At 40.0% G+C, this 24,249-nt stretch overlaps 2 protein-coding genes across 3 annotated transcripts; both read right to left on the bottom strand.

Moving 5' to 3' along the window:
- Window positions 1-1,517: 1,517 nt before the first annotated feature.
- pi4k2b (phosphatidylinositol 4-kinase type 2 beta) lies at window positions 1,518-13,430 on the bottom strand. Its single transcript, XM_084930421.1, has 11 exons — window positions 12,878-13,430; window positions 8,678-8,829; window positions 8,082-8,162; window positions 7,787-7,906; window positions 7,471-7,602; window positions 6,436-6,589; window positions 6,113-6,180; window positions 5,632-5,734; window positions 4,542-4,675; window positions 4,381-4,440; window positions 1,518-2,859 (listed from the first exon to the last, which is right to left on the bottom strand). Exons 1-11 carry the CDS (start codon window positions 13,230-13,232, stop codon window positions 2,686-2,688), a joined length of 1,533 nt encoding a protein of 510 aa, XP_084786547.1. The 5' UTR covers window positions 13,233-13,430; the 3' UTR covers window positions 1,518-2,685.
- A 2,042-nt stretch (window positions 13,431-15,472) lies between these two features.
- LOC146384943 (cysteine-rich protein 1) lies at window positions 15,473-24,021 on the bottom strand. 2 transcript variants are annotated; one of them, XM_084930419.1, is made up of 4 exons: window positions 23,780-24,021; window positions 16,080-16,174; window positions 15,913-15,967; window positions 15,473-15,815 (listed from the first exon to the last, which is right to left on the bottom strand). In XM_084930419.1, exons 1-4 carry the CDS (start codon window positions 23,886-23,888, stop codon window positions 15,805-15,807), a joined length of 270 nt encoding a protein of 89 aa, XP_084786545.1. In that variant the 5' UTR covers window positions 23,889-24,021; the 3' UTR covers window positions 15,473-15,804. The 2 variants fall into 2 exon arrangements, with proteins under 2 accessions (XP_084786545.1, XP_084786546.1); XM_084930420.1 differs by lacking the exon at window positions 23,780-24,021 and adding an exon at window positions 17,044-17,743.
- Between the last annotated feature and the right edge of the window lie 228 nt (window positions 24,022-24,249).

The following is a 24,249-nucleotide window of genomic DNA, read 5'->3' as shown; positions in this document are numbered from 1 at the left end:
AGGTGGGGCTTACAAACCTAAGACACTGTACCAACCCTCAAACATGATGGTGGCAGCATCATGCTCCGAGGGAATTCTTCAAATTCTTCAGCTTCACCTCAAATCAACACTTAGAGAAATGGAACTTGGACAGAGTTGAGTGTTCCAGCAGAAAAATAACCCTGAACAGACATCAAACTAGTTTTAGAATGGATAAAACAGGCAAACATCAAGCTTCTGGAATGGCCCTCCCAAAGCTTCAACTTAAACCCAATTGAAAATGTATGGATTATGCTTAAACACCAAGTCTATTCCAGGAAACTGACCAAATATCCAACCAAAATTATGTCAGAAGCTTGTTGATTGCAACCAAGAGCGACTTGCTAAGGAACATTTAACCAAATATTAGTGGGTTGTGTGTATATATTTGACCCAGTATGGATCAGATAAAAATAAAAAATAAACTCAAACTTGACTTTTGAAGTCAGTAAAGGTGTATGCTGTACAATCATTCCACCGTGGATAAAGAGCAGTTTAAAAAAGCCCCAAATTACCAGGACATTCATGCCCATGAAGAGTGTATGTAAACCTTTGACCACAGCTATATATACACAAGCAGAGTACAGAATCATACGTTTGGTTATTATAGTGTTTTAAAAGACCTGGTACTCTATTTTAGAAGACTGCCTATTTTTTTTTGTGGTGACTTGAACCCATTAACCTGAGGTTATAAAGAAAACTTTCCACATGAGGGCACTGTTGTGCAAGGCTCCGTGTCACACTACTGCTAAGATGACGAGACATTCTGGTAGTATTGCAACATCTCTTTTCACATTTTATTTCCTCTCCAGATGTGTGTCGCTTCTTAGCGAGAATGTGTGGTGACCCTATTCAGCTGTGCTTCACATCTACCACCACCTTGGTGTATATTGGTTTGAAAACCTCTGCTACACAAAGAACACACGCCACAATTTCAAGGCACACCTGTAGGAAATATTCTATTTCTCGTCTTGAATGACATCACTGACATTCTTGATTGGTCAGATGAACCTGGGCACCTTTTTGTTTTTTTGCTTTACAAAAGGCCCCATTAGCTTGTAATCTTAAACCGCTCCCTTTGTCACTTTCACACTATTAAACATTTTCCATGGCTCTGGTTTAGATCTTGTACCTTTGCAATCGGCAAAGTTCCACTCAGAAAATCTTTAATTGCTGATAACCTTTTTAATAATTTCTCATGCTAAAAATTCACTGATTTCAATATTTCGCGTGTGAAGATCTGTTGTTTTTGTTTTCATCATTATTACCTGGATATCTTTGGGCTTTAGCAGGTTGGATGGGAATTACTGTTGACATCTTTAATCTTAAAGTCAATAGGCATTAATCAGGTGCATGAGAACTGTCATCCTGCAGATAGAGCTCTGCTGAACATACCTTTGTCACTGCTGAACTCCAGCTTGGTGCACTTCATTCTTTATACCTTCAAATTAGCCTTTTCCTATAAACTAGAACATCTACTAGTGACAACTACAAAATACTTGATTTTGCCAAATTTTATTGTTTTTTTTATTCTGTTAAATATACAACTTATCCCATATAGTCGCTGAGTTGGAATAAAAACTTCAAGATGCATACATAAGAAAACAGAATGGCATCAAGCAAGTCTCCTCAATTTAGTTTTTCCTCTTCACAGAGTACAATATAAAAAGCAAGGAGAGTTGCGACCCCCCCATGCCACAAGATTCAAGAGAAAGCTGCTTACCAGCAATTAAATACAAGTCAAACAACAAATACATTCATAGTAATGAGAAGTCTATTTCTTACAGAATTCTCTTGTACTGAAATGTTTAGGAGCAAAATTCTGTGTATAAACGGTAAACAGATTACATTCAAGCAAAGTGTTTATTCGCAGTCCTCCACTTCCTACAAATTCAAGTTTCAACAATTTTCTTGTCTTGAAGCTCTTCAATATTCCCTCAACAAAGACTTTGGCAGCACTGAGAATTGAAGACACTGTCTTTGTTTAACACGTGGTTTTAAAGCTGGGTAAAGTGTGTTTTGGCCCAGCTGGGTGGAACTGGTCAAACACTTCCAGCAGTGTAAGTGCACATCTATATTTCACTAAGTAATCCTATAAGGCAAAGCAAATATTTTGGACTTTATCCCAGATGAGGAACAATGTCGACCAAGAGAAACTTCTTTAAGCTTCCCAAACACTACCAGGACCACTGTGCTGTTAGCTTGTGGTATTTAGGTGCTTGCTCTTTGGCCATCAACGCACTACATTATCGAGAGACCTTCAGTAGGTAGCTTGGGTGGTTTGAAAAAAGAAAAAAAACAACTTTCAGCTTCCTAACAATAAACAAAGCCCACCTCTGTGAAAAAGCTGATTATCTAATCAAGTTGCCATAGTAACCACAAACAGCCCCAAGGTCTCTCTAGGAGACGCTGGTATGCTAATCTCTCCAGCTCCCACGGTTCCCTGCACTCTCCTCAAATGAGGAATTGGCCTCAAGTCAATTTCCTCACAAAATATTTCTCATCTTATTTTCCATCATCACCGTATCCTTCTTCACTTCCTTCCTGCCGAGGACAAATATGAACAGTTTCCAGTGTAAGCTTCTCTCTCACTTTCTTTACTCCAGGAGCGATGTGTGGACAAAAAGCAGATGCTTCTCCTCTGCTCCCCTCGTCATCCTTCTCCGACTACCAGGAGGAAAAGAATGGCCGCTTGCAGTGGAAGGTTTGTGTAAACGCATTCCCCAAAGTGACCACACGACCTTGGCCACCTGAGCGGCTGCGCTCCACTACCACCCGAGGCATCTGCACCAGTTGGAGGGGGCTCTTCCCGTCCTTCAACGCCTGGGTCAGGTTCAACACCTGGGAAAAGACGGTGCATTAGTTGTGCAAAAGCAACTCGAAGTTTTTAGAGAATATGCAAACAAGTTATTGGAAATATGAAATCGTCTGTGCTTACATATTATGCATGTGACATGGCTTTGATAAAGGACAGTAATACATAAAAACTGCAGTTATTATTAGCTACTTTCTCCACAGCCAGGTCATTTTAATATCTGACAAAAGTTAAATAATTAACTAAAAGTTAAAAAAAATAAATAAATTACAAAACAACTGCACTACAGGACAAAGTCTTGAGTCATCCCTCATTTTGTTATATTTTGCTTGGAAAATGGGAAATAAGTGCAGTGATCAGTGAAACGTGCTGTGTGGAAATAGCACATGAAGCAAACACAGAAATGGTGAAATTCTGACAAGCTTGCAAATTTAGTACAAGCACCTTTATTCTTCAAAACAGGCTCTATTTTAGTAGTTTTCAGGAATAATTCTCCAGGCTTCTTAACATTGAAGCTCTAATCTGGATGTTACCTGATTTTGTTCCATTTGTTTCCTGCCTCTGTCTCACACTACTTCAATAATATTGAGGTCCAGGCTCTGAGGATACCAATCCATAACTGATAGCATTCTATTATGCGTTTTCTACCCAGGTGTGCTTTCACTGCACTGGCAATGTGTTTGAGATCAATGTAATTCTGCAAATAAGCTACTGCCAATCAAGACGCTTTCCAGATGGTACTGCACAGTACTTTTCTGCGTTTATAATTCCATCAATTTTGACAAGATCCCCCACACCACTGACTGAAACTATGACAGAGCCTCTACCACATTTAACAGATGCTGCACACATTCACTGTTGTACCTCTCTACTGATGTCCTCCATAACACTCCAATGACACTGACTAGAACTTAAAATGTCAAATTTAGATTCAAAATTCACAAGACCCGTTGTTCACAACAGGTTGTTGTACAAAAGTCCAGTTCTTGTGTAACTTGGCATAACTCAGCCTTTTCACCCTCTTTCCCTTCTTTAAGAAGGGCATCTTTACAACAGTAGATGGATCAGCTGACGGGTCGGATGTTTTTCTCAGGTCCTTGGGTCCTGTGTTATGCCTTTGTTGGATTTATTCCTTTTTCTAAAGGACATGACTTTAAGCACTTTAAACCATATTAAAGAATTCCAATAGGGGAGGAGAACAAAAATACAAAGAATTGAGAATGACTCAAATCCTGCACAGTATTGTTTACTACTATAACATGTTTTTATTATTAAACTGCTTGCTGAGAGAAGAATAGAAAGACTGAAAGGTGAGACAGGACAGTGTCTGCAGATGCAAAATTAGGGTGGTGTTGTGTGATGACGTTACAGAGCATACAAAGTGACAGAAAGTAGGCCATGAGAGGAGAAAGGAGAACGAGGTAGGATATAAAAGGAACAGGCAGGAAAAAATAAAATAGAGGACAGAACAGTGCAAAGTAAAAAAAAATGACCAGAGGAACATTAAAGTACTCATTAAAAAAAAAAAATTAATTACAAAAGCTCACCTGTCCTCTCATGACGGACATCTGTCTCTCAAACATGGTTTTGTCAAAGCCTTTATCTGTCTGAAAACAGAAAACGACTGATATTAGCTGATATCCTGCAATTAAGAATTCAAAAATCTAGAAACAGATTAAAAATGAAAGCTTATGAGAACATCTCATACCTTGAACATCTCATAGAGGTCCTCACAGAGATCCTGAACAAAGTTCATGTCAGAGAGGCGGGACAGCACAAGGTCTCTGGTCTCCTGGGAGAAGGGTACCTTGGCCTGAGGAAGCCATGCCCAGTGGAATGGATCTGTTAGGAGGACAACACAAATGTTTCCGTCTGTATAGCCTTTCACTGTCATTGAACCTATAACCATCATTGTATTTGATAATAAGGCCACATGTAGGATTGTTTAGTGGCCTAATTTTTCTTTACAGTTTATTTTTTTTATTGTAAAAAATTCTTTAATTCTTGCCAGAACACAGATGACAAGATTCTACCACGAGAAGAAAAGGACTGAAATCATCCAATAGCAATGAGATTATCAGAAAATTAAAGGAACTGTCGGTGGCAGTGTCCAAAGGTAAAAATCATATCATCACATCTACAACTTACTAATTGCAACACTTTATCAAGTTCACAGATTAGTACAATTTTACAAGCTCTTACATCAGTTTTACATCTGGAAAAAGCCAAGCTAGTAATTTCTTCCTATTTACAACCTTGGTACTAAGATAAGCTAATTGTATTGTCTAATCTGGACAGCGGGTCTAAAAGTAGTATACATCTCAACAAGTATGCAAATAAATCCCCTTTCAGACATGCAATCTCCTCCAGTAATTTCATGGTATCTCAATGTTTTGTCTTCAGGTACGATGAAACTTGTGGTGCAACATAAATGCATTTGTGCATCACTCAGTACACAGCACAAGTCTAAACTGCATGCAGTCACAGTGACTGGTTCTGATTTGTAATGAGAGTAAGACTTTTAGCTGTGACACATTTTGCAAGAGAGATCTCCTAAAGCCCATGTGAACAAAGAGCCGGGTCAACCATCAATTACTGTGGCACAGAAAGAGAATTTAAACACTAAAATAAAAGTGCCTTTTCACTTTGTGTTTTTCGGAAGGTGATGTTGACAATACCCTTTCCTACAAGTGCAATGAGTCTTTTTAAGCATCACAAAAATCGCACATGTAAAGGGCCCTCTCATTACTGTCACTGACAGAGATGGTGAGCAAAAGTGAAATAAGTGATAAACATACAGGCTCTCCATTCATCCGGGTGTTTAAAGGGGAAGGCCAGGCCGTTGTCAATTGCTGCAATCTTGATGCAGGAGTCCTGAGTGTTCTCTGTCCATTCTGCATCCTGCAGCATGAGGGAGAAGAAGATTAAAGACCTCGAATTCATTAAGTGAGTAAATTATTAATGACTGATGAACAAGTTCGTTATTGATTGAGGGGTGATTACTGCCACACATAAATTACAACTTTTGTCATTTATCAGCACATCGAAAATAATGATTGATGATAGGTAACCAAGACGTACATCAAGTTTGTTCCACACATGTGTTTATCTATGCATTTGTGAGTCTAGTTTGCACATACACAGAAGCAAAAACAACATAAGGTGTGTTCTGGTTTAAAAATATATAAGTGTTCATGTGTTTCAACAGAGTTAAGCGAGGTGAATGAGTGCTTGGTGAACAGTCTGAACACACCTCTGTCATGTGCTAAATTACCTCACCTTTTGTTCTTCTCCCTCTCCTTCTCCTGGTGTCTCGTACTTGATCAACCAGTTGTCATTCCCTCGATCTAACAAGGAAAACAAACAGAAACAAGTTTTGATACGCAGAAATGAGAGGGAAGACAGAACGATGTCAAAGATAGCAAACAGCTGTTGTGCGCAAGCATATACTAACTTAAAATAAATATGAAGATCAAAGGAATTTTTATCATAACCAGTGTATAACTAAATCGAAATAAAGCTGCCAACACTGTAATGAGACTACAATGACTGATCACTTCAATTTAAACCATTTATCGAAATGTTAACACGTGCACGCCTACCTGTGTTTCTGATAACATAGTCTAGCACCACCAGCCGCTCAAACTGCGACTGCAGCTGCTTCCTGATATTCTCTGGCAGTGGTTCTGCCTCAAAGCGTCGCAGCCAGTAGTCGGCTTCACGATAACCCTCCACAAACAGCTGAAATGAGCCCACCTGGAAACACACAGAGGCGCATATGGCATGAATGCAACTAACATACCCATTAAAACAAAACACTGTATAGCAGTGTTCACTGCTCTGAGAACAGTATGTAGGCAGTTTAAACGGAAATGATGTGGTGTGCAGTGATATTACACGTGAAGCTGTAATGTCGAAAGGCTGAAATGTCAGCTGTGCCTGACAGTTGAAAATATGCAGTCAGTTTCCTCATATTTACTTCCTCGAAGACACTTCAGCTATGTTTTCACATCATCTTAACATCCACATATCTTTAGATCACCCACAAGGCTGTCTCACGTAATAAACAGCCAGGAATGAAATACCTGTTATACATGTTTTTGATTAAAAGACAAAACTGATATACGATTACAGTTCACGATACAAGAGATAAATATATCCAGTAAGTATTACAGCTCCTGAAAAAGAACATGGCTTAAAGCAGAAACAACATTTATGGTTCTGATGGCCTTTTATCTAAACACATTGTTCTTCTTCAACACAAAAATAGTGTGGCATGATTCCTTTTACCGTTCTCTACCATCAGTGGCTATTCTCAGCCCTCCACTCACTGATGCAACAACTCTTGTATTTGATAGAGAAGCAGTCAGCGTACATATAAATAGAACAATTTTGACAAAGAACCTCTTAACAAATGTTGAAACAAGAAGATTAGAATTTGTTTTAACCAGTATCAGTATAGGTTTTCCTGCATGTGGCTGTTTTTGCACAAATACAAAGAGAAAGCAAGGAAGCAAGAGGAGGACACGGCACAGGAATGAACAAGAGAAAGGTCAAGATTCCAAGCTCCTCGTGAATTGCGTACAGTAAACAAATGGTGACGTTAGACTGTGAAGGTTTAAAAAAGTGTTTGGTACCTTGGGTGGGAGGCCCACTCTGTGGAAGCGTCGCCCCACTTTGGGGACTTTCTCTAGGGCGTACTTCTTCCCCCTGGACTTTGCTCTGTCTATGGCGTTGTAGTGGAATGTCTCACTGGCCAAATACACCACCTGATAAAATTTAGATAACACTGGTTTACTTTGAAACTGTGACCACTGCTGAACAGAAAGAAGAGCACAGAGACCCTAATCAAATCCAGATTAATTCAAGTGTTTACTTATACTGGGATTTGGAGTTATTACATGTTATTAATTCAAAAACTCTACGGAGAAAAAAAAAAAAAAAAGCACACACCTTGGTTTTTGGCACCACACCAAGACTGAGTTTGGTGTCAACCAGTGAAGCAGCAGCCTCTGACAGATAACCCTGGTTAGGTAACAAGCACCCTCGGCCAAAACAACATGGACAGCAAAGCTAACAACAGAGACAGACATGGGGAAAGTTTTACAGATGAGGTGTTAATATTACCCCACTTTTTTTTTTTATCTTACTTACTGTGTGCAGCCATTAAAGTTAAATGAATGACAATATATATCTTAATAACTTTTCAGATGTTTAAAAAAAAGGTGATACATGTGACAGAAAGTACCTTGTGAAAGTATTTGGTCCATTTTGGATTCAGATGACCATAAGGTTCCTCTGACTTTGGTTTAAAAACACCAATGATTTTCTGTAAATAAAAAACAAAAAAACAAAACAGAGTGATACATTTGTTTTTTTCTAAACTTGCAATCTGACATACAGCCCAGATCAGAAAACAGAAAGAGTGAGAACTAATTTTACCACGCATATTAGTGTTGCTTCAATCTCCTTACAAAAACACAATTAAAAAGCCAAAGACTAATAGTGTATAACTATAAGCAACAAATGTAAAGCGTGAGGAATGCGTCTGACATCTTGGGCTCACCATCTTCCCAGTAATTACCTGTAGATGCTAGTGATCTGCTGTTATCAGCTAAACCATTGCTTTTTAAATAATTAAACGAGAATCATAATCCTGTGTATTTCCATATTCCTTCTTCCTAGTTTACAAACCATTATGATTAAAGCGATTAATGTTTTGAAAAAAGAAAAGATAAATGTTTGGAAATGTTGCTAAGCTACTGATTTATATTCTTCCTCCAAGTTTAGCCCATGAACCTTCCTTCGCTTGTCATGAATCGGTGTCATTTGTACCAAACTTACCCCTTTTGGGTCTTTGACAAAGTAACTCCCACTTGAGCCCTGGGAAATCCTCTCTGGAAAGACGCCACTCTCAATGGCTTGCTCTGCCCTTTGGATAATATCGGCAAACTCGGGGTCGTCGGGGAAATGGTTGAAATCTCCACTGTTGGTACCTAGAAGGGGAATAACTCAAGATTACTTTGATTTATTTTTACATTGTATACAACCAGAACTTGCTACAATTAAACAAATGTATTTTCTTAAGAACTAGAACAATAAGATTGCATTTACAATTACATGTCCATTCCAAAATATGGCATTAAGTAAACATCAAGAGGTTTCTCTGCATGGGTGTTATGTTTTGGTGTTTAGGACCATCAGATACCTTTGAAATGATCATGAATGAGTTATTTACATTATACATGCTGAAAAATCAGTGGTAAAAAATATTAATAGCAATCTCCCTTATAGAGACTACTGTAAACTGTCCGTTACCTCACCCATCTCACCTCTTGATTATTCTGTTCTAGGCAGTGGGAAACTGGAAGTGTTCCCATTACACACTGTGCAAAGGGTGGGATAAAACAGGTGGCCAAGTCTATCACAGGAATCACCCACAAAGGAATACACAAACACACATTTAAGAGGAATTCCAAATCGCATGCCCATATTTTGACTGTGTGTACACTATCACAGAGAATTTACCAACTAAACTAAAAAAAAATTGGTCTAAACCAATGATTCTGCCACTTGTTAAAATCGGGCATTTTCTACTGCCTTGTAAATCAAACGTCATTCTCTTGAAATCACTTCTCTCTGGTGAATAGTGCCAATTATTATTTTGATAAAGGTCCAAACACATGACATGGCAGATTATAAGTTCTCCTCCTTGCACAGGGCAGAACGATCAGCTGACAGAGACCCATGCTCTGTATCAGTCACACTAAAGTCACAGTGGGATGCAAGGAGAGATAAAGTCACAGACATGTGGTAGGTGCTACAAAAACAGGGACAGGACAGTCAACATGCCAAGGGTGACCGATAAGGAGTAACAAAGATAGCTTCAAAGCTAGTTTAACTGCAGGGCCCAAGAGAACCTAATTAACACGAGGAAGAAAAGAAAGAGTGATAAGCAAACGTTACATAATTAATCTGGATTGTTTAAAACAGTGGATACTTGTCAAACCTAGTCTGACCTAGTATGGCCCAATTACTCCTGAACAAATACATGAAAAGTACCCAGAATCACATTTTAAAAGTCAAACTCAATTTAACTTAACGGGGAGGTTCAGAAAGTAAAGCGACTAACCAAGACCTCCTCATTACAGCACAGTACTCGCACCCTGCAGCCAATTATCTGTTAATGTCCCGGTAGCATACTATGCATTACTTTGATGCGTCAAAGGTATTTTGGTGATACACTGGGGAGCTATCCAACATTAAGATGAAGACAATGTTGGATAATTCCTCCCACCCACTCCATGACATGCTGGTCAGTCACAGGAGCACGTTCAGTGAGAGACTGAGATTACCAAAAAGCATTACCAATAAAGTATTCTGATTCTCATTAGGTAGGTGTTTATTATGTTGTGGCTGTAAGATAACTCAATAAGAAGAAGAATTTAGACAGACTGATCTTTTTCTTGTATCTTCTCAATAAATGCTGCAAAGTTTCACTCTGCGGGTCATCGGATTCTTGGGGTTTTCTCCGCATTACTGTAGTCTTTACCTTGCAAAATAAAACGACTTGAGACAACTGTTGTTGTGATTTGGTGCTATATAACTAAAACTGAATTATTTGAAACAGAGGTTTAAGCTAGGCTGCACCTGTGTTTCGTGCTCTATTTGGTACCTGCAAAGCAAACATCCTACTTTAAAAAGAATTTAAACTGTGCTGCAAACATTAAGCAATTTTATTGGGTAAATACTCCCATAAATTTCTGATCATGCTGTACGTGCACAATCTCTGAAGGCTAAACTCTGAGTGTTTTTGTGGATGTGGACCACACTGGGACAAGATGTCTGGCCATAAAGGTAACTCTGATTTCTGGAAAAGCTGTCCAAAAGTAATGACTTAAAAATAGCTCCATTTTGACTTTAGTATGAAAATCTTAACATAGTTTTAGATTGTGCTCTAAAACAGTAAATCTCTGATTTACTGTAAGGAGTTTGTAATCCAGTTCTGTGTGATACAATATTTTATCTTCATTTAATTCCCAACAACAGGTCAAAGTGTGCTCAATCTATCATCTTGTATGATGACAGATCTACGCTTCCTGTGCGCAACCCTGGTGCTTATAGTCTGTGATAAGATCACTGTGGTGTATTGCTGCAGATGGCAGTAATGGGCCTTGTATGTCTTCCACTTCCCATTAGCTTGAACCTGTAGAAAGCCAAAGTAATAGTATATGCGCATATAGTACTTCCTTTCTCTCAATTTCCCTCTTCATCATCTTCAAACACTGTACTGGACTACAAAGTGTGTCTGCTAGCACAGGGGCATTATGCATATTTAATATCAGCCTCTCAGATGTCCTGGTCAGCTAATGGGGCACACACAGCAGGAGTGTACCTCACTTATAACTTCAGAGACCTCCAATAGACCTGCAGAGCACAAAGTGTGTGACATGCCACAACACTGGACTGTGAAAAGTGTTCTATAACTATATATTTAAGTTACAGCAAGCGCATAAAATTGATACAATTTGTCTTAAATGCTAAAACTGTTTCCCTCGTGTTTTGACAGTTACATGATAAAATGCTTCAACTTACTCAAGCTTATGAAAATGAACTTTACATAAAGACTATAACTATAAATAAACCCTGCGTGCTGTTTCTAGGCTCTTTGGACTGGTGACAAAGAAGGCAGCAAAAGATGGCATACGTGATGAAAAATAGAATGCATCTATGGACGCATGCAAATTTTTACCAATTACTTTGTTAAAAAAAAAAGCACTATTGCTATTTGATGCTATTTGGTTAATATTTCCCATGACACGTAAAGCAGAATTTAAGAGCCACAATTCACAATTAATTTACATGATATTTTTAAATGGCACAAAGTGCAAGAGAAACGGCTCTTAGTCAGTATTCTAACAATAATCTGTAAAACAGTTTTGTAATTTTAGAGGAGAAGATTATTGTTCTACAAAGGCCACAAGTAATGGGATGCCAACACTTGCCATTTAAGGCTCAGACTCTCTACCTGTGGCCTAGATTTCTGGCCATAATAGGACATGGATCTGAACAATAGATCTCTGTTGGGAGAGGCTGAATAACAGAAATGAATACAAATGCTCAGAATTTGTTTTGCAGGGTGAAAAAAGGAAAAAACAAAAGGTGGGCGGTATGAGGGGGAGTGTTGTTAAATCCAGTGAGCATTTAAGTCAGATTATGCCGCTTCCATAGCGACTAGGTCACCTTTTTCTTGGTCTTTCCCTGCATCCCCCCCCCCCTCCTCATCATCCAAAACAAATCTGACAGAAACTTTAGTTGTTCCTGCTGGACAATCTAGTTCACAGCATAGCCTCAAATCATTTTATCACAACAAACATCTTACAACAGACCAGAATGTTCAAAAACCTCCTAGCTTGAGGAACAAAGATAATTTGGATGAAGGACGCAATGATCTCAACCAGGTGGCAAGAGTTCAATAGATGAGGCAGACTTATTTATTATCCTGGAGGTATTATAAACTGTTTGTTTGTTGTTGTTTTTTTAAAAACTTTTTTGTCATCATATTTGTAGCCTTGATTCTGTCTTGATTGTCAGATAGACTAAAATATGGGTGATGACAAATTGAGCAGAAAATACAGACAGGATACAGACTGCACACCAAGCCTTCAGTTCACCAAGTGCTGTGGAGAAACCGGGTACTTTTTTATGTAATGTGACACCAAGTTTGTGCTTTTTTAAAATTCCAATAATAACCAAAGTGTTGGTTCTCCAACAGCCTCAACAGACCTTAAGAGAGACCCAAACATTAAAAAGCCGCGTGCAATGCTCACTTCAGAGAGCTTACATAACATATCTATTTGACCACGTTGCATTACCTGTTATCACAACCGTAATCAGCCTGAGTAGGCAGAATTTTCCCAGAGCCATATGCATCAAATAACAAAATGTCAGAAAAGACATACCCCCTATGAGTGTCTGAGTGTGGCTGTCTATTTATTAGTTTCATATACAACCATTTCAAAGGCCGTGATTTGAAACACTTACCCGGGGAGGCTAATGCATCTTTATCCGAAGACGAGCTGTGCCTGTACCGCCTGCTCCGCTTTTCTTTTACACCTCTCGGAGACGACGAGCTTCCTGCTAAGCACGGTAACAGCAGCGCCTCTTCGCCGGAGCCCTCTGTCTCTAGTTCGGTCAACACGCTTTCACAAGAGTCCGAAATACGTATGGCACCACCGGGGTTCGCCCCAGTTGTCAGACCTATCCGGTTCCTGTCAAATAACACCTTTGGAGGGTCTATGGAGTGAAAGTTAGACTCCAGCACTGGCACCGCTGTTTCCCCCGTGTCCAGCACTGGCTCGCCGGTCTCTGTCTCTGTCAGGTCGCATTCTGACATCATTCTGACTCAGGCCCTAATACATACAGTTAAATATATATCGCATTAACTCAACTTCGTTTCGAGCTGTCAGCTTTTCATTGTAAGAACACGGCATGTACCCAAACCAAACAACTACTGCTTTCACTCAACGATATGTCCACATAATCCGTGGAGACCGTCTCCTCTGCTTCCTAGTTAGCTAGATGCGCATGCGCCACACAAAACGGCGCTGCTGGCTATGAGTTGCCTTCAAGTACAGCTTGGAAAAGCCGAAGAAATGCAAAGACGTGAGCGAGCCCCCGTGTTTCAAATTCCCGGTTGACAAGTACACTCAAGAGCTTTACATCATTACTTCTGTTATTACCGTGTGACCAACGTAGTTGTCAGTTTGCAAAGTCAGAAACAGGAACAAAAAATACAAATTAGGCTGCAGAACATGTCGGTCTCTAATGCAGTCTATAAACACGTACCTTCCTACGCTATTTATTAGAGATTAGCTATGTTAAGTAGACCTGCTATCAAGATATCCGTTTCTGACCTGGCATTTATTTATTTATTTATTTGCAAAACAAATATATTCATAGTTTTGCCCTTTCTGTCTTCTTCTCCGGTGCTTGAAGAATTTCAAATTCATGAACTGAGTTGGAATTATTGGCACATGATAGGGCTACGTTAGTATTTCTTTTGTTTTATTAAAATGCATGTTCTAAGCTATTAATACAAAAATACTGTGGTGGTTACCGTACAGGCTTTTCAACTGACTCGACGCAGTCCAGCAGTTTTATTCACGGCCACTAGATGTCAACAATATTACATAAATGAAAATGGTTGCAACGCATCGCCTCACAAGCAAAAATTGTCTAGTCTTTATACTTTTTTTTTTTTAATTTGCTGTAAAATATTTAAATACTATTTTCAAGTTGTCGGTTCGTCATCAAGTGTCATTGTTTGAAGTGTGGCAAGCATAGTTACTGGTTTAGAATGCCTCTGAAGTTAATATTGGATCCACACATGGGCCTTTCCCGCTGCCACCTCATGGTAAGATAATGACATTTTTTATTTAGCTCAATTTTCCAGTTTCGACCCAAGGTGAATTAATGCAAATTGAATAACCTCTGCATTAACTTAGCAAGGCTTAATATGGTAATTTTTCATCCCTCTGTTTTACTTTCCCCTCTCTCTTCCTGTCTCGCCTATAAATTCAAGCTCCCTCTCTTTTCTTTCAGTTCTGTCAGTGCCCCTCAATCACCCAGTGGTCTGCACAGCACCCACTCATCCCTCTGCCCCCCTTCCACCTATAATTCTGCCCTTCCACCACCACCGGTCTCTCTAATAAGGGAGTGTAGCTGAAACACTTGCAAATGAACAGTCAGCCAGCTGGTAACACAGCAGTCATGTGATCTATCAAGGTAGGGGGTTAGAGGGTGAAGGAGACATGGAAGGTGAGAGAGGCTTGGTGTGCTTGGGATAGAATATGGATCTGGAAAAAGGAGAAGGAGATGGACAGTTTTAAAGGCACACTGAAGGCTAGACAGGTATATCTCTGCTTACTCTTTGCTAGATGTCATAATAAACCCTCTCTCCCTTTGTCCATCTCCTCTCTTGATACTATTTCTTTTTCAGCCTCTTCACCCTTTATTTCAATATCCATCTCACCCTCAAGAGAAAACACCTGAAATGTCACTGGAGTGACACATGACACTCAACAGGAAAACGCATCAACCACATCTCTGTTTTTTTTTTTTTTTCATATGCGTGCCAGTGTGTGTTTGAAAAAAAGAGAGAGAGAGAGAGAGCATGTGCATCGAAACTGTGCACTTCACCCACCACTGGGTGACAAGCTCCTGCAGCAGTGAAGGCACACTGCAGACACACTGCTTGCACGTGCACGTGTGTGTGTGTGTATGTGTGTGTGTGTGTGTGTGTGTGTGTGTGTGTGTGTGTGTGTGTGTGTGTTTGACAGAGAGAGCCCCATGTTTGCCTCACTGTAGCACCCATTCCAGTAGATTCTGCTGGCAGAAGATCTAGTTTACCCTGCCAACAGCAACCACTCCTATCCATTCCTGCTCCTTTCCCCTGGCGGCTTGATGGGGGAGAGAGGGAGAACCCTCTAGCCCAACTAATTTTTTACATGCATCTGTATTGTTGGTGATTAGAGTTTTTATTAGTTTGTGAGGGAACACAATCATGCCGCATGCCCAGAAATCTAAAAGTGTAAGCCCCTGATTGCAAAGTCTTAAAAACTTAGACATCTATCAGAATTTGATGCTGCAACATTCAAAAAATGTATTTATTTGCACTGACTCACACTTTTCTACATCCAAATTCATTTACATTACAAAAGTGAACAGTCACATATACATAGCATTGCCTAGTTCTACCACATTTATAAATATTTTAATTCGTCAAAAGGGAACAAAGAGAGCTCACTCTGTCCTATAAGGTTTACAGTATATTCCGGTCCTTCATCATTATTTATTCACTCCTTTATCTTTTGCCTTATATAAACCGGATCTTTTAAATGTCAGCATTTGTTCATTTTGCCTCATCCTGGCTTTTGTTGAGGGGATATACTGTGCCACACCGACGTCAGTTACCTGTTACCTGTTAAGAAAGATTTACACAGAGAGAAGGCATTCAGAAATAGCGTGTGGTTGGCCAGTGTGCGTGTTTGTGTTTTCATATTGAGATGGCAGTATACCTCTCGGTCCAAACATCTTCAGATAGCAGTGTGTACAGTATGGCTTCTCATCATACTGAAACACAACGAGTAACACATATTTATAGCATCATCCTACTCATTCAGTAAACTGCATTCATATTACTTTCCTTGAATACTTAATTGACTCAGTTGTTGTCCTTATATACCTCAGCATGTTGTCCAGGGGTGAGCTGTCTGTTACACTTCTGACACTTCAGACACAGAGGATGGTAGTCTCTCCCTAGGGACCTCTTCTTCTCACCTGCACCAAAGGAAGAGATGGACTAGCTTAATGAGAGGCAGGATCGGATATTTTTATTAATATTTAATTAAAAAGTCAAAAGGATTTTGCATCTCATACAATTTCTGATAACACAATGTCTGGATTTCATGTGTCTGGTTCAGAAGTTTCAGACTATTAGCCTCATCAGTGCAAGTAGGCCAGAGACTGTGATGTTGAACTAAAAGTAGGGCAGGTCACATCAGAGAATTTGAACTTAGCCGGTGCATGAACAGGCGAGAAAAACTAACAGCAAAAATAACAACCAAACAGGAATCTAACTGGTGGTTTGAGTCATTTTGTGGATCTAATGGCTAGGCCTGAATGTGGAAAAGGACTGGTTTAAAAGAGAGAGGAGGTAGGGAGGAAACCCAAAGAGCAGTGCATGCTTGTTTGGCTAGACCCACATCCTGTTGTTATCATGGATACGAGTGTGTGCATTTGTGTGCATGTGTGGTTCAAATAAAGCCAAAAGCCTTAAAAAGAAAGAGTGAAATGCCTTTTTTTGTCCTCTAAAAAGAAAATAGTTAACAATTTTGCATTTAAGGAACATATTGATATCATTGCACTTTGTCTAATGTACACAATAAGACTTTGCAGAAAGAAAACAAAACACAAGGTGAACCTCAATCTTATGTTAACTCCAACAAATGCCCTTTATTAATTTTATTACACCTGGTTTCACCTGTTCATTATTTGTGCTTTATTCCAGATTTCAAGTTTTATGACAATGCCAAACTGATCTGCCACAGAGATGATAGACAGACAGATAAAGAGCGTGTAAAGCAAGTGCCAGACAGAAAGAGGAAGACAATTGCATCGAGTTTAAAAATTAAACAGGTCAGACTTACCAAAGTAGACAGGCTTCCCGCAAATTGGACAGTAGCCTACCATGATAGTATCTAATTATTTATCAGTATATGCGTTTATGTGTGCACCTTTTTAGTCCACAGTGTCCTATGAGCGAAATCGCATGAATACGGGTGTGAACTGAAAAGTGACAGGAAAACCGTTAAACTGTAGACATCTCAGCATCTTGTGCAGTCAAAACCAGGATGTGGTGAGACGTCACAGGAAGAGAGTAAACTTTGAGATTTGAGCAGTAAATGGTGTCATCAGTGGAAAAACTAGACAGGTAGTTTCTCTCTCTGTCTCTTTCATATATGTGTGTGTGTGTGTGTGTGTGTGTGTTTGATCATTTTACATAATTTAAATCACATTATTTTACAGTGAACTTTTCATATCTTCATATAATGTTTTGTGCACTCATCTATAACACTGTAAAGAGAGAAAGAAAGAAACATCTGTCACCAGCTCAAATTCCCAGCTACCTTCTCCCTTTTCGTGCTCTTTTCACCCTCTTTTCTAGATTAAAAACAAGGATTTGAGCTCCTGAACTGAAAAGGGAAACTTGACACTTGTGCCTTTCTTTTCTTCTTTCTGTCTGTCTTCTTTCTCTCTCTCTCTCTCCCTCTGTGTGTGTGTCAAATACTCACACACACCTCCCGCTCACTGACTCACACAGACACCATACACCCATTTACACACACACATGCACTCACCAAAAAGGCCATCCTTCTGCTCAGTGACATCACATAAAGAGGCTGCAGCCAAAGTGTGGAGGGAGAGTCAGGGTGAGGCTGGCCTAGTGGAGGGACAGATGGGGCTGGGCAGCGGAGGCAGTTATCCCCTAGGGATAGGTGATGGAAGCAGACCTTGGGAGGGACAGGGGTGAGGAGAGATGAGCGAGACGAGGTTGGAGACAGTAGCCAACTACAGCTCAGCGGGGACAAAGACGATGAACTGTGATGAACTTTGTTGAGTGCAGAACAAGGCCACTGAAGTCACTGTGGAAGACAGGCAAATGTCTGTGTGGTTCGATTGCTATCACTGTCTGGGCTTATACATGGCTGAAATAGATGTTTAGCAGCATCAAGGACCAAAGACCAGACTCTGCAAGAGCTTCTTTCCCCAAGCAGTCCACTCACCACCACCAAAGGACTGATATACACATACACCTCTACAAACACCTTACAATACTCACCAAAAGACTCAAAAACAACAAAAACTTCCGCTAATCCACTACAAACTGGACCTGGGAACAATATGCTTATTTTCACACTCAGTCTCATAGTTACTGAACACATATCTAAATTATATTATATTTGCACATTTTCCATCTTGCACATGTCTTCGTCCTGTCTCGTCTACAATATCATGACAATAACTTGAACCTGGTATTCAATACCTACTGCACAATCCACTTTGTATTGTCTCTGGCCTGTCTTTGTTTATTGTATAGTTACTACTATAGTATTGTATAGTATTGTATAGTTAGTAATTAGTACCTTTTTATCCCTTAATTTTACCAAAATTTAGCATGTTATTTATTTGTAATTCTTAGTTTTATATCTCTTGGAGATATATCTTTTATATACTTATAAATGCACCATGAGGGGCTTGGGGTGAAACAGCATTTCGCTACGCTGTATACTGTGTATACTGTGTATACTGTTGTATTGACAATAAAGCTCTGGAATCTTCAATCTTGAACTGAATCAAGGAGTATCCAGGAAACTATGGTGATGGAAGACTTATTCACATGGTTTAGTTAATTAAGAGTACTTCAGAGCAAAATAACTCCAGCATGTACTTTTTACTTAAGTAAAAGTTAATTAGGAGTAGTTAAAAGCTAAATGTTTCAGACACGGGAAGCATTATGCCATAAAACTGACTAGTTGGTTCTAATCCTTAAGGGGAATTCCACCAGCATACACATGAAAATCTATTTAAGGTCTTAGGGGGTGCTGCTACATATGAAAAAGTTTAGTGATGCTTTTTGTAGCTCTAGAGTGAGTAACTGAAATGTGACAAATTCTCTCCAGTGATATCTTTAAATTGAAAATTAAAAAGTGCAGGTGCAAAGTCAGAAAAAAGGGTGTTTTGTGCAGCGCACTCCTACTCCCCGTTCAATAATACATACATGTGCAGCTGCTAAAAGGGCCAAATATCACATTCAACTTAACAGTCAACAACTGTTCACTGTTAAGTTGCATTGTAAGATATTTTTTCAGTTTTTCTTCTGCAATAATTTTGACAAAAACACATCTTTTCTACCCTACATTCACAATTTAGATGATAGAAAAATGTTGTGGATTAAAAAAGTCCTATATTTGGAATATAATGCAAGAGTAAATAGTATATAGACACATGCATTCATCATGTATTTTCAATACATAGTCAATGTTTTACAGTAAGTGTTTCTTTTTCAGCCTTTAGACGTGCCAAAAACATCTGCAAATCATTACTGCAGCTGATGAACTTCTGAAAACCATGGAATATATGTATTTCATCATTTGCATATTTACCGGCATCCCTCTCCTGTGTGTCATGCTTTGCAGAGGGATGGAATACCAAGTAGGTATTTCATCTGACCAGCTTTCCCTACAGGATAACCTATCATGTCTCTCCATCAGCATTCATTGTGTGTGGACAGCACTTGGTGAGCTACATCCTGAATTAGAGGCCTATACGCATGCAGTGTTTTTTGATGCAAATGATGATGTGCTTTTAATAGAGAGCAGATTTTGAATATGCAGAAAGAAAGAGAGACCGTTGTCATTAAAGCAAGAAGAAGCAAAAGATTTCCACAGGTTGAAATTGCAGAAAATTGAATACTGAAGGAAAGGGGATAGAATTAGGAAGAAAACAGAAGTGGAGCATGGAGAAACAGAAGTAATGTAATTGTGAACTAAGGAAAAGAAAGGAAATAAGTGGAAAGAAGAGAGGAGGCGTTAAAACCACATTTCCCAGTGGATCTCTTGGTGAGGCTATGCTGAGAAAACTGCCAAAACTCTTAACAGACACATTCCCGTACTGGCAAGCACATATGCATGGTTCACTTCTGCCAAGTCATATGAGATACACCAACACACTGGATGGAGAGATGTGGGAATATGGTGTGTATGAAGTGAAGGATTTACAGTAACATTCAGTGAGTGGTGGAAAGAGACAGAGCTTGGGAAGACACAGAGAGAGAGGTAGAGAAACACTGGCTTCTCTCCTCTGTGTCCTCTGGTGGGTTGGATCTTGTATAGGCCAAACCCTCCGACGCCAGCTTTGAGAATTGTATTCAGAGGGGTGGAGGGGACACAGGAAGAGGCTCAGGAAAGAAAACGGCTGGAAGGATTCCTTCTTCCCACACATAAATGCACTCTTGATCACATGTGCGTACACATGAACGTACAGTCACACATACACACAGCCAAAAAGAGCCTTTGGAAGGATTCCTTTTTCCCCACTCACTCTCACACACCCACTAGTCATCACGTTTCAGCTCTTGGCATCCTCCTTTCTCCTCCAAGCCCAGAATATGACATGGCTTTAGGGTTGCATCTCAACTGCATACACATAGTCAGCCTCACAGTACAAGACATATGGCAAAGAAAATCAAGCAGCATTTCAAACATTTGACAAATGAAGATAACCAAAGGACCACATGGTGATTTACTTGGTGGTAACTCTTTGAGGTGCAGAGAATGCCTTTTTGTTTTTGAACTTGCCTCTTTTCATTGTTGATGTATAAATATCAGTTTTCAAGATGAATTTTCTTTGCCTCTTTGATAATCACTAGATTGTTAAAGAAAGGGAAACAGCTCACGCCTTTGTAACCAAGCCAAAACTAAGTCTCTCACCCTTTGCTGTTACAAGCCTTTCTGGTGTGCATTTGGAACAGTCAGATGGATATTTTGGTTGCTTGCACTGTGGTGTGGTAAGCCATTCCTGGGGTGTGTTTTTCACAAATATCCCCCTCTGTGACAGTCTTCATGGAGTCAAACAATCTAAAGGCTATAATCCTCTACTAAGGGTATCAGTGGATGGAAAAGTCCGAAAAATAAGTCCTTGTTTTTCACTCATAATCTGGCAAAGCCCATAAGTCCCTTCATGCCTCTATGCAGTGATATGATTATGGAATGGCAACTATTACTACATGATTAGTAGATGTGAGTGGCTGGGTCAGTCAGTTTTCATTAAGGGACATTCTGTTGTTTTTCTTTTTTGTATATGAGTCTTTGTTGTGTGTACATCAGCGACTGATTTATATTATGGTACCATAATGGGTGCATGTTTAAAATCTCCATAATGTAGTTTTAAGGTGAGTATAAAGTGAGTTGAGGATAGGAAAGTAGTAGTTGTGGTTAAGGTTAAAGAAAGTCATTATAATGTCCTCTGAATTCATGGGTTCGTGACACACACTGTGTGTGTGTGTGTGTGTGTGTGTGTGTGTGTGTGTGTGTGTGTGTGTGTGTGTGTGTGTGTGTGTGCACACGCGTGAACAGTAAATTAAACAGATGCCAGTATTGCTTAGGCTTTCAATTCTCCATAGGGCTTATAAACAATACCAGTCCCCCAAATGTCTAATGTCGCTTCCAAAATGCCATCCCCGCATATGCAACAGACTGGGTACTAACACACACGCACTCACCAAAAACTCAACATGATGCACAAGACAGCAAAAACTGCTGTGATAGCAAACTTCAAGAGCTGTTTAACAAACTAGAGTGAACAGATTTTTATGATGTTCTTCTTTGTAAGCGACAAGTTGGTCAGTCAGTTGATTGATCCTCCTCGTTTTGTTTAAATAAACCTAAGATATCCCAATAAATGTTGAATGGTTTATGATTTTGTTTGTGATTACATGTACAACTACAATTTTGTTGTACACGTACAATGACAATAAAGGGCTATTCTATTCTATTTTATTATTTTTCTTTACATATCTTTGCTGACTTTTTCTCTAGTCCCATCATAGCCTAGCTAAAATGATACAACTGGTCGATGGATTTAGACAAATTTTGGTGCAGATATTTATATCCATCTCAGGGTGAATGGTCAGATTTTTCCTCTGGTCCCATAATAATAATAATAATTCAGAAAATTTTCTAATGTGCACCTAAATTTGGTTCATAACTAAATACCTGACCACACAAAAGAGGAAAACTGTTAGAAATAGATAGAATAGAGTACCTATATACCCCAAAGGGAAAAGCTGCCATGAGCTCTCAGTCACTAAGTAGGGTTCTGACTGCACAGTGCTTGGTTCTCAAGGCTGGTCCCACCTATTGTTTAGATCTGCTTTAGGAAACAGTAAGGCAGGCAGAAGGAAAGAACCTAATGTGTTGCTTCTTGCCTGTGCATTCTTGGCATAGCTTGTTGCCCTTTTCATTTTTTGACTGTGATTTTTTTCCCTCTTGCTTTAATAGTGAAGCCAAGGGTCCACAGCCAGCCAAGTCCCACCGCTCCAGTCTGGCTAAGCCACAGAAAGCCTGGCCTCCTCTACTCTGCTCTCTCTGTCTCCCATTCTCATCATATGTACTACAATATGTACCCCTCTCTCTTTCTATTTGTATGTCAATATACCTCCTCTCTTACGTCTCTTTCCTTCATGTTTGTCTATACTGGTCAGTCTGTCTTTTTGTCTCACTTTCTCCCCTCTTTCTTGTCTTGTTCTCTTCAAACACACACACACACACAGACACACACAGACACACACACAGACGCACACACACACCACCCTCTCTCCCTGCCTGACAGTCTGTCACAGCCAGCGGACTGGTTTAGCAGGCGGGGTTCAGCTGGGCTCCACAAACACATGGCACTCAATCTGCCTTCTTGTGTGTGCTGGAATGGTATTTCTTTCTCCGTGCTGTTTAAAGCTTTCTGTTTAATCTTCTTTTAATTTTATGGACATGTTTAAAAACAGTCAAGTATCTTTATGTTACACTGTAGATGGGCAAATGCGTACTTTTGTAGTGAAATTTATGTTTAAGGATTGGGAGTTTCTCATACACAGGTCATTTTAAATATCGTCGTTGTCACGTCTAGCCTTCAAAAGCTGATTGCATAATGCTTAGGTAACACTGATATAATAAATGCAATGACGCGTCATCTAAAATTTAGTTGCTCTACAGAAGACATTTGGTCTTTTTTCAACATGACTACAAGAGAGTTTGGATGTATCCAAAAGAGGCAGTGTAGACAATTTGCTCCTCTCTGCGTCTCAATTATAGATCAAGAGCCCCTTGTGTGTACAAAAAACAGAATCCGCCAACTCAAACAAAGCCTGCTTCCTCTTCTGCTCTGCTCTGTTCCTATATGATCAGCACCATTCATTCCGCCACTCAGACAGGAATCTAATTAGACCAGAATATCAACATTAAAACCTATCTGCCCCCCTCCATCCTTCTCTCGCTCTCTCTCTTTGTTTCTCTGCTCTTCCCTACAGCTGGTGAGAGTATGGTTTGTGACTGCCCCTCCCCCAGGTTTTGAACAAGCCAATAAGAGAGCACGTCAGCAAAATACCCCCCCCCCCCCCCCCCCCCCCCACACACACACACACACACAGACACACACACCATCCCTCGGTTTCCCTTACCACCCTATCCATTTCCAATCCCATCCCCCAGAGCCCTCTCTACACCCCATCCCCCTTTCATACCACCCCTAACCCACTTACTCATCCTGCCTCCACCCTCCCACACACCCATGAGACTTCCCCACCCTCTCCACTTTCTCACCCGTTCTCACCCTCCGTAGTACCTCCATGGTCCTCGTCTTCTCCATTCCTTTCACTTTTCTTCTCACTCACCCTTATTCCTGGACACCCTTCCTTTCTTCTATACTCCCTCCCCGTCATTACACCCACTCGCCATTTTCGCTATCCCCATCTCTTCTGTTTCCCTTCTTTCCCCCACCTTTCTCCCTCCCTCTCCCTCTCTTTCTCTTCTCTATCTACTGTGGCCTTATCTTATGAATATCGGTAGCACACTGGGTGAAAAATTGATCCTCCCCGCCTGTCTGTGGACGCTGCCACAGCGCATTAGCCTGCGTGTGATGTGTGTGTGTGTGTGTGTGTGTGTGTAAGCTTGCTGCTTGTGGGAGACACAGAGGGAGGAAGGGAGGAGTGAGAGGAAGGAGGGTAGGAGGGATATTTGCATATCATCAAAGTAGGAAAAGGGAGTGTAATGAGGAGAGAATATGTGTGTGTCTGTTGGGCG

This window comes from Perissodus microlepis, chromosome 6, assembly GCF_051167445.1.
Source record: "Perissodus microlepis isolate ML-2025 ecotype Zambia chromosome 6, ASM5116744v1, whole genome shotgun sequence".
Classification (NCBI taxonomy): domain Eukaryota; kingdom Metazoa; phylum Chordata; class Actinopteri; order Cichliformes; family Cichlidae; genus Perissodus; species Perissodus microlepis.
The sequence above is the reverse complement of the archived record's forward strand: the minus strand, read 5'-3'. Positions and strand labels throughout refer to the sequence as shown.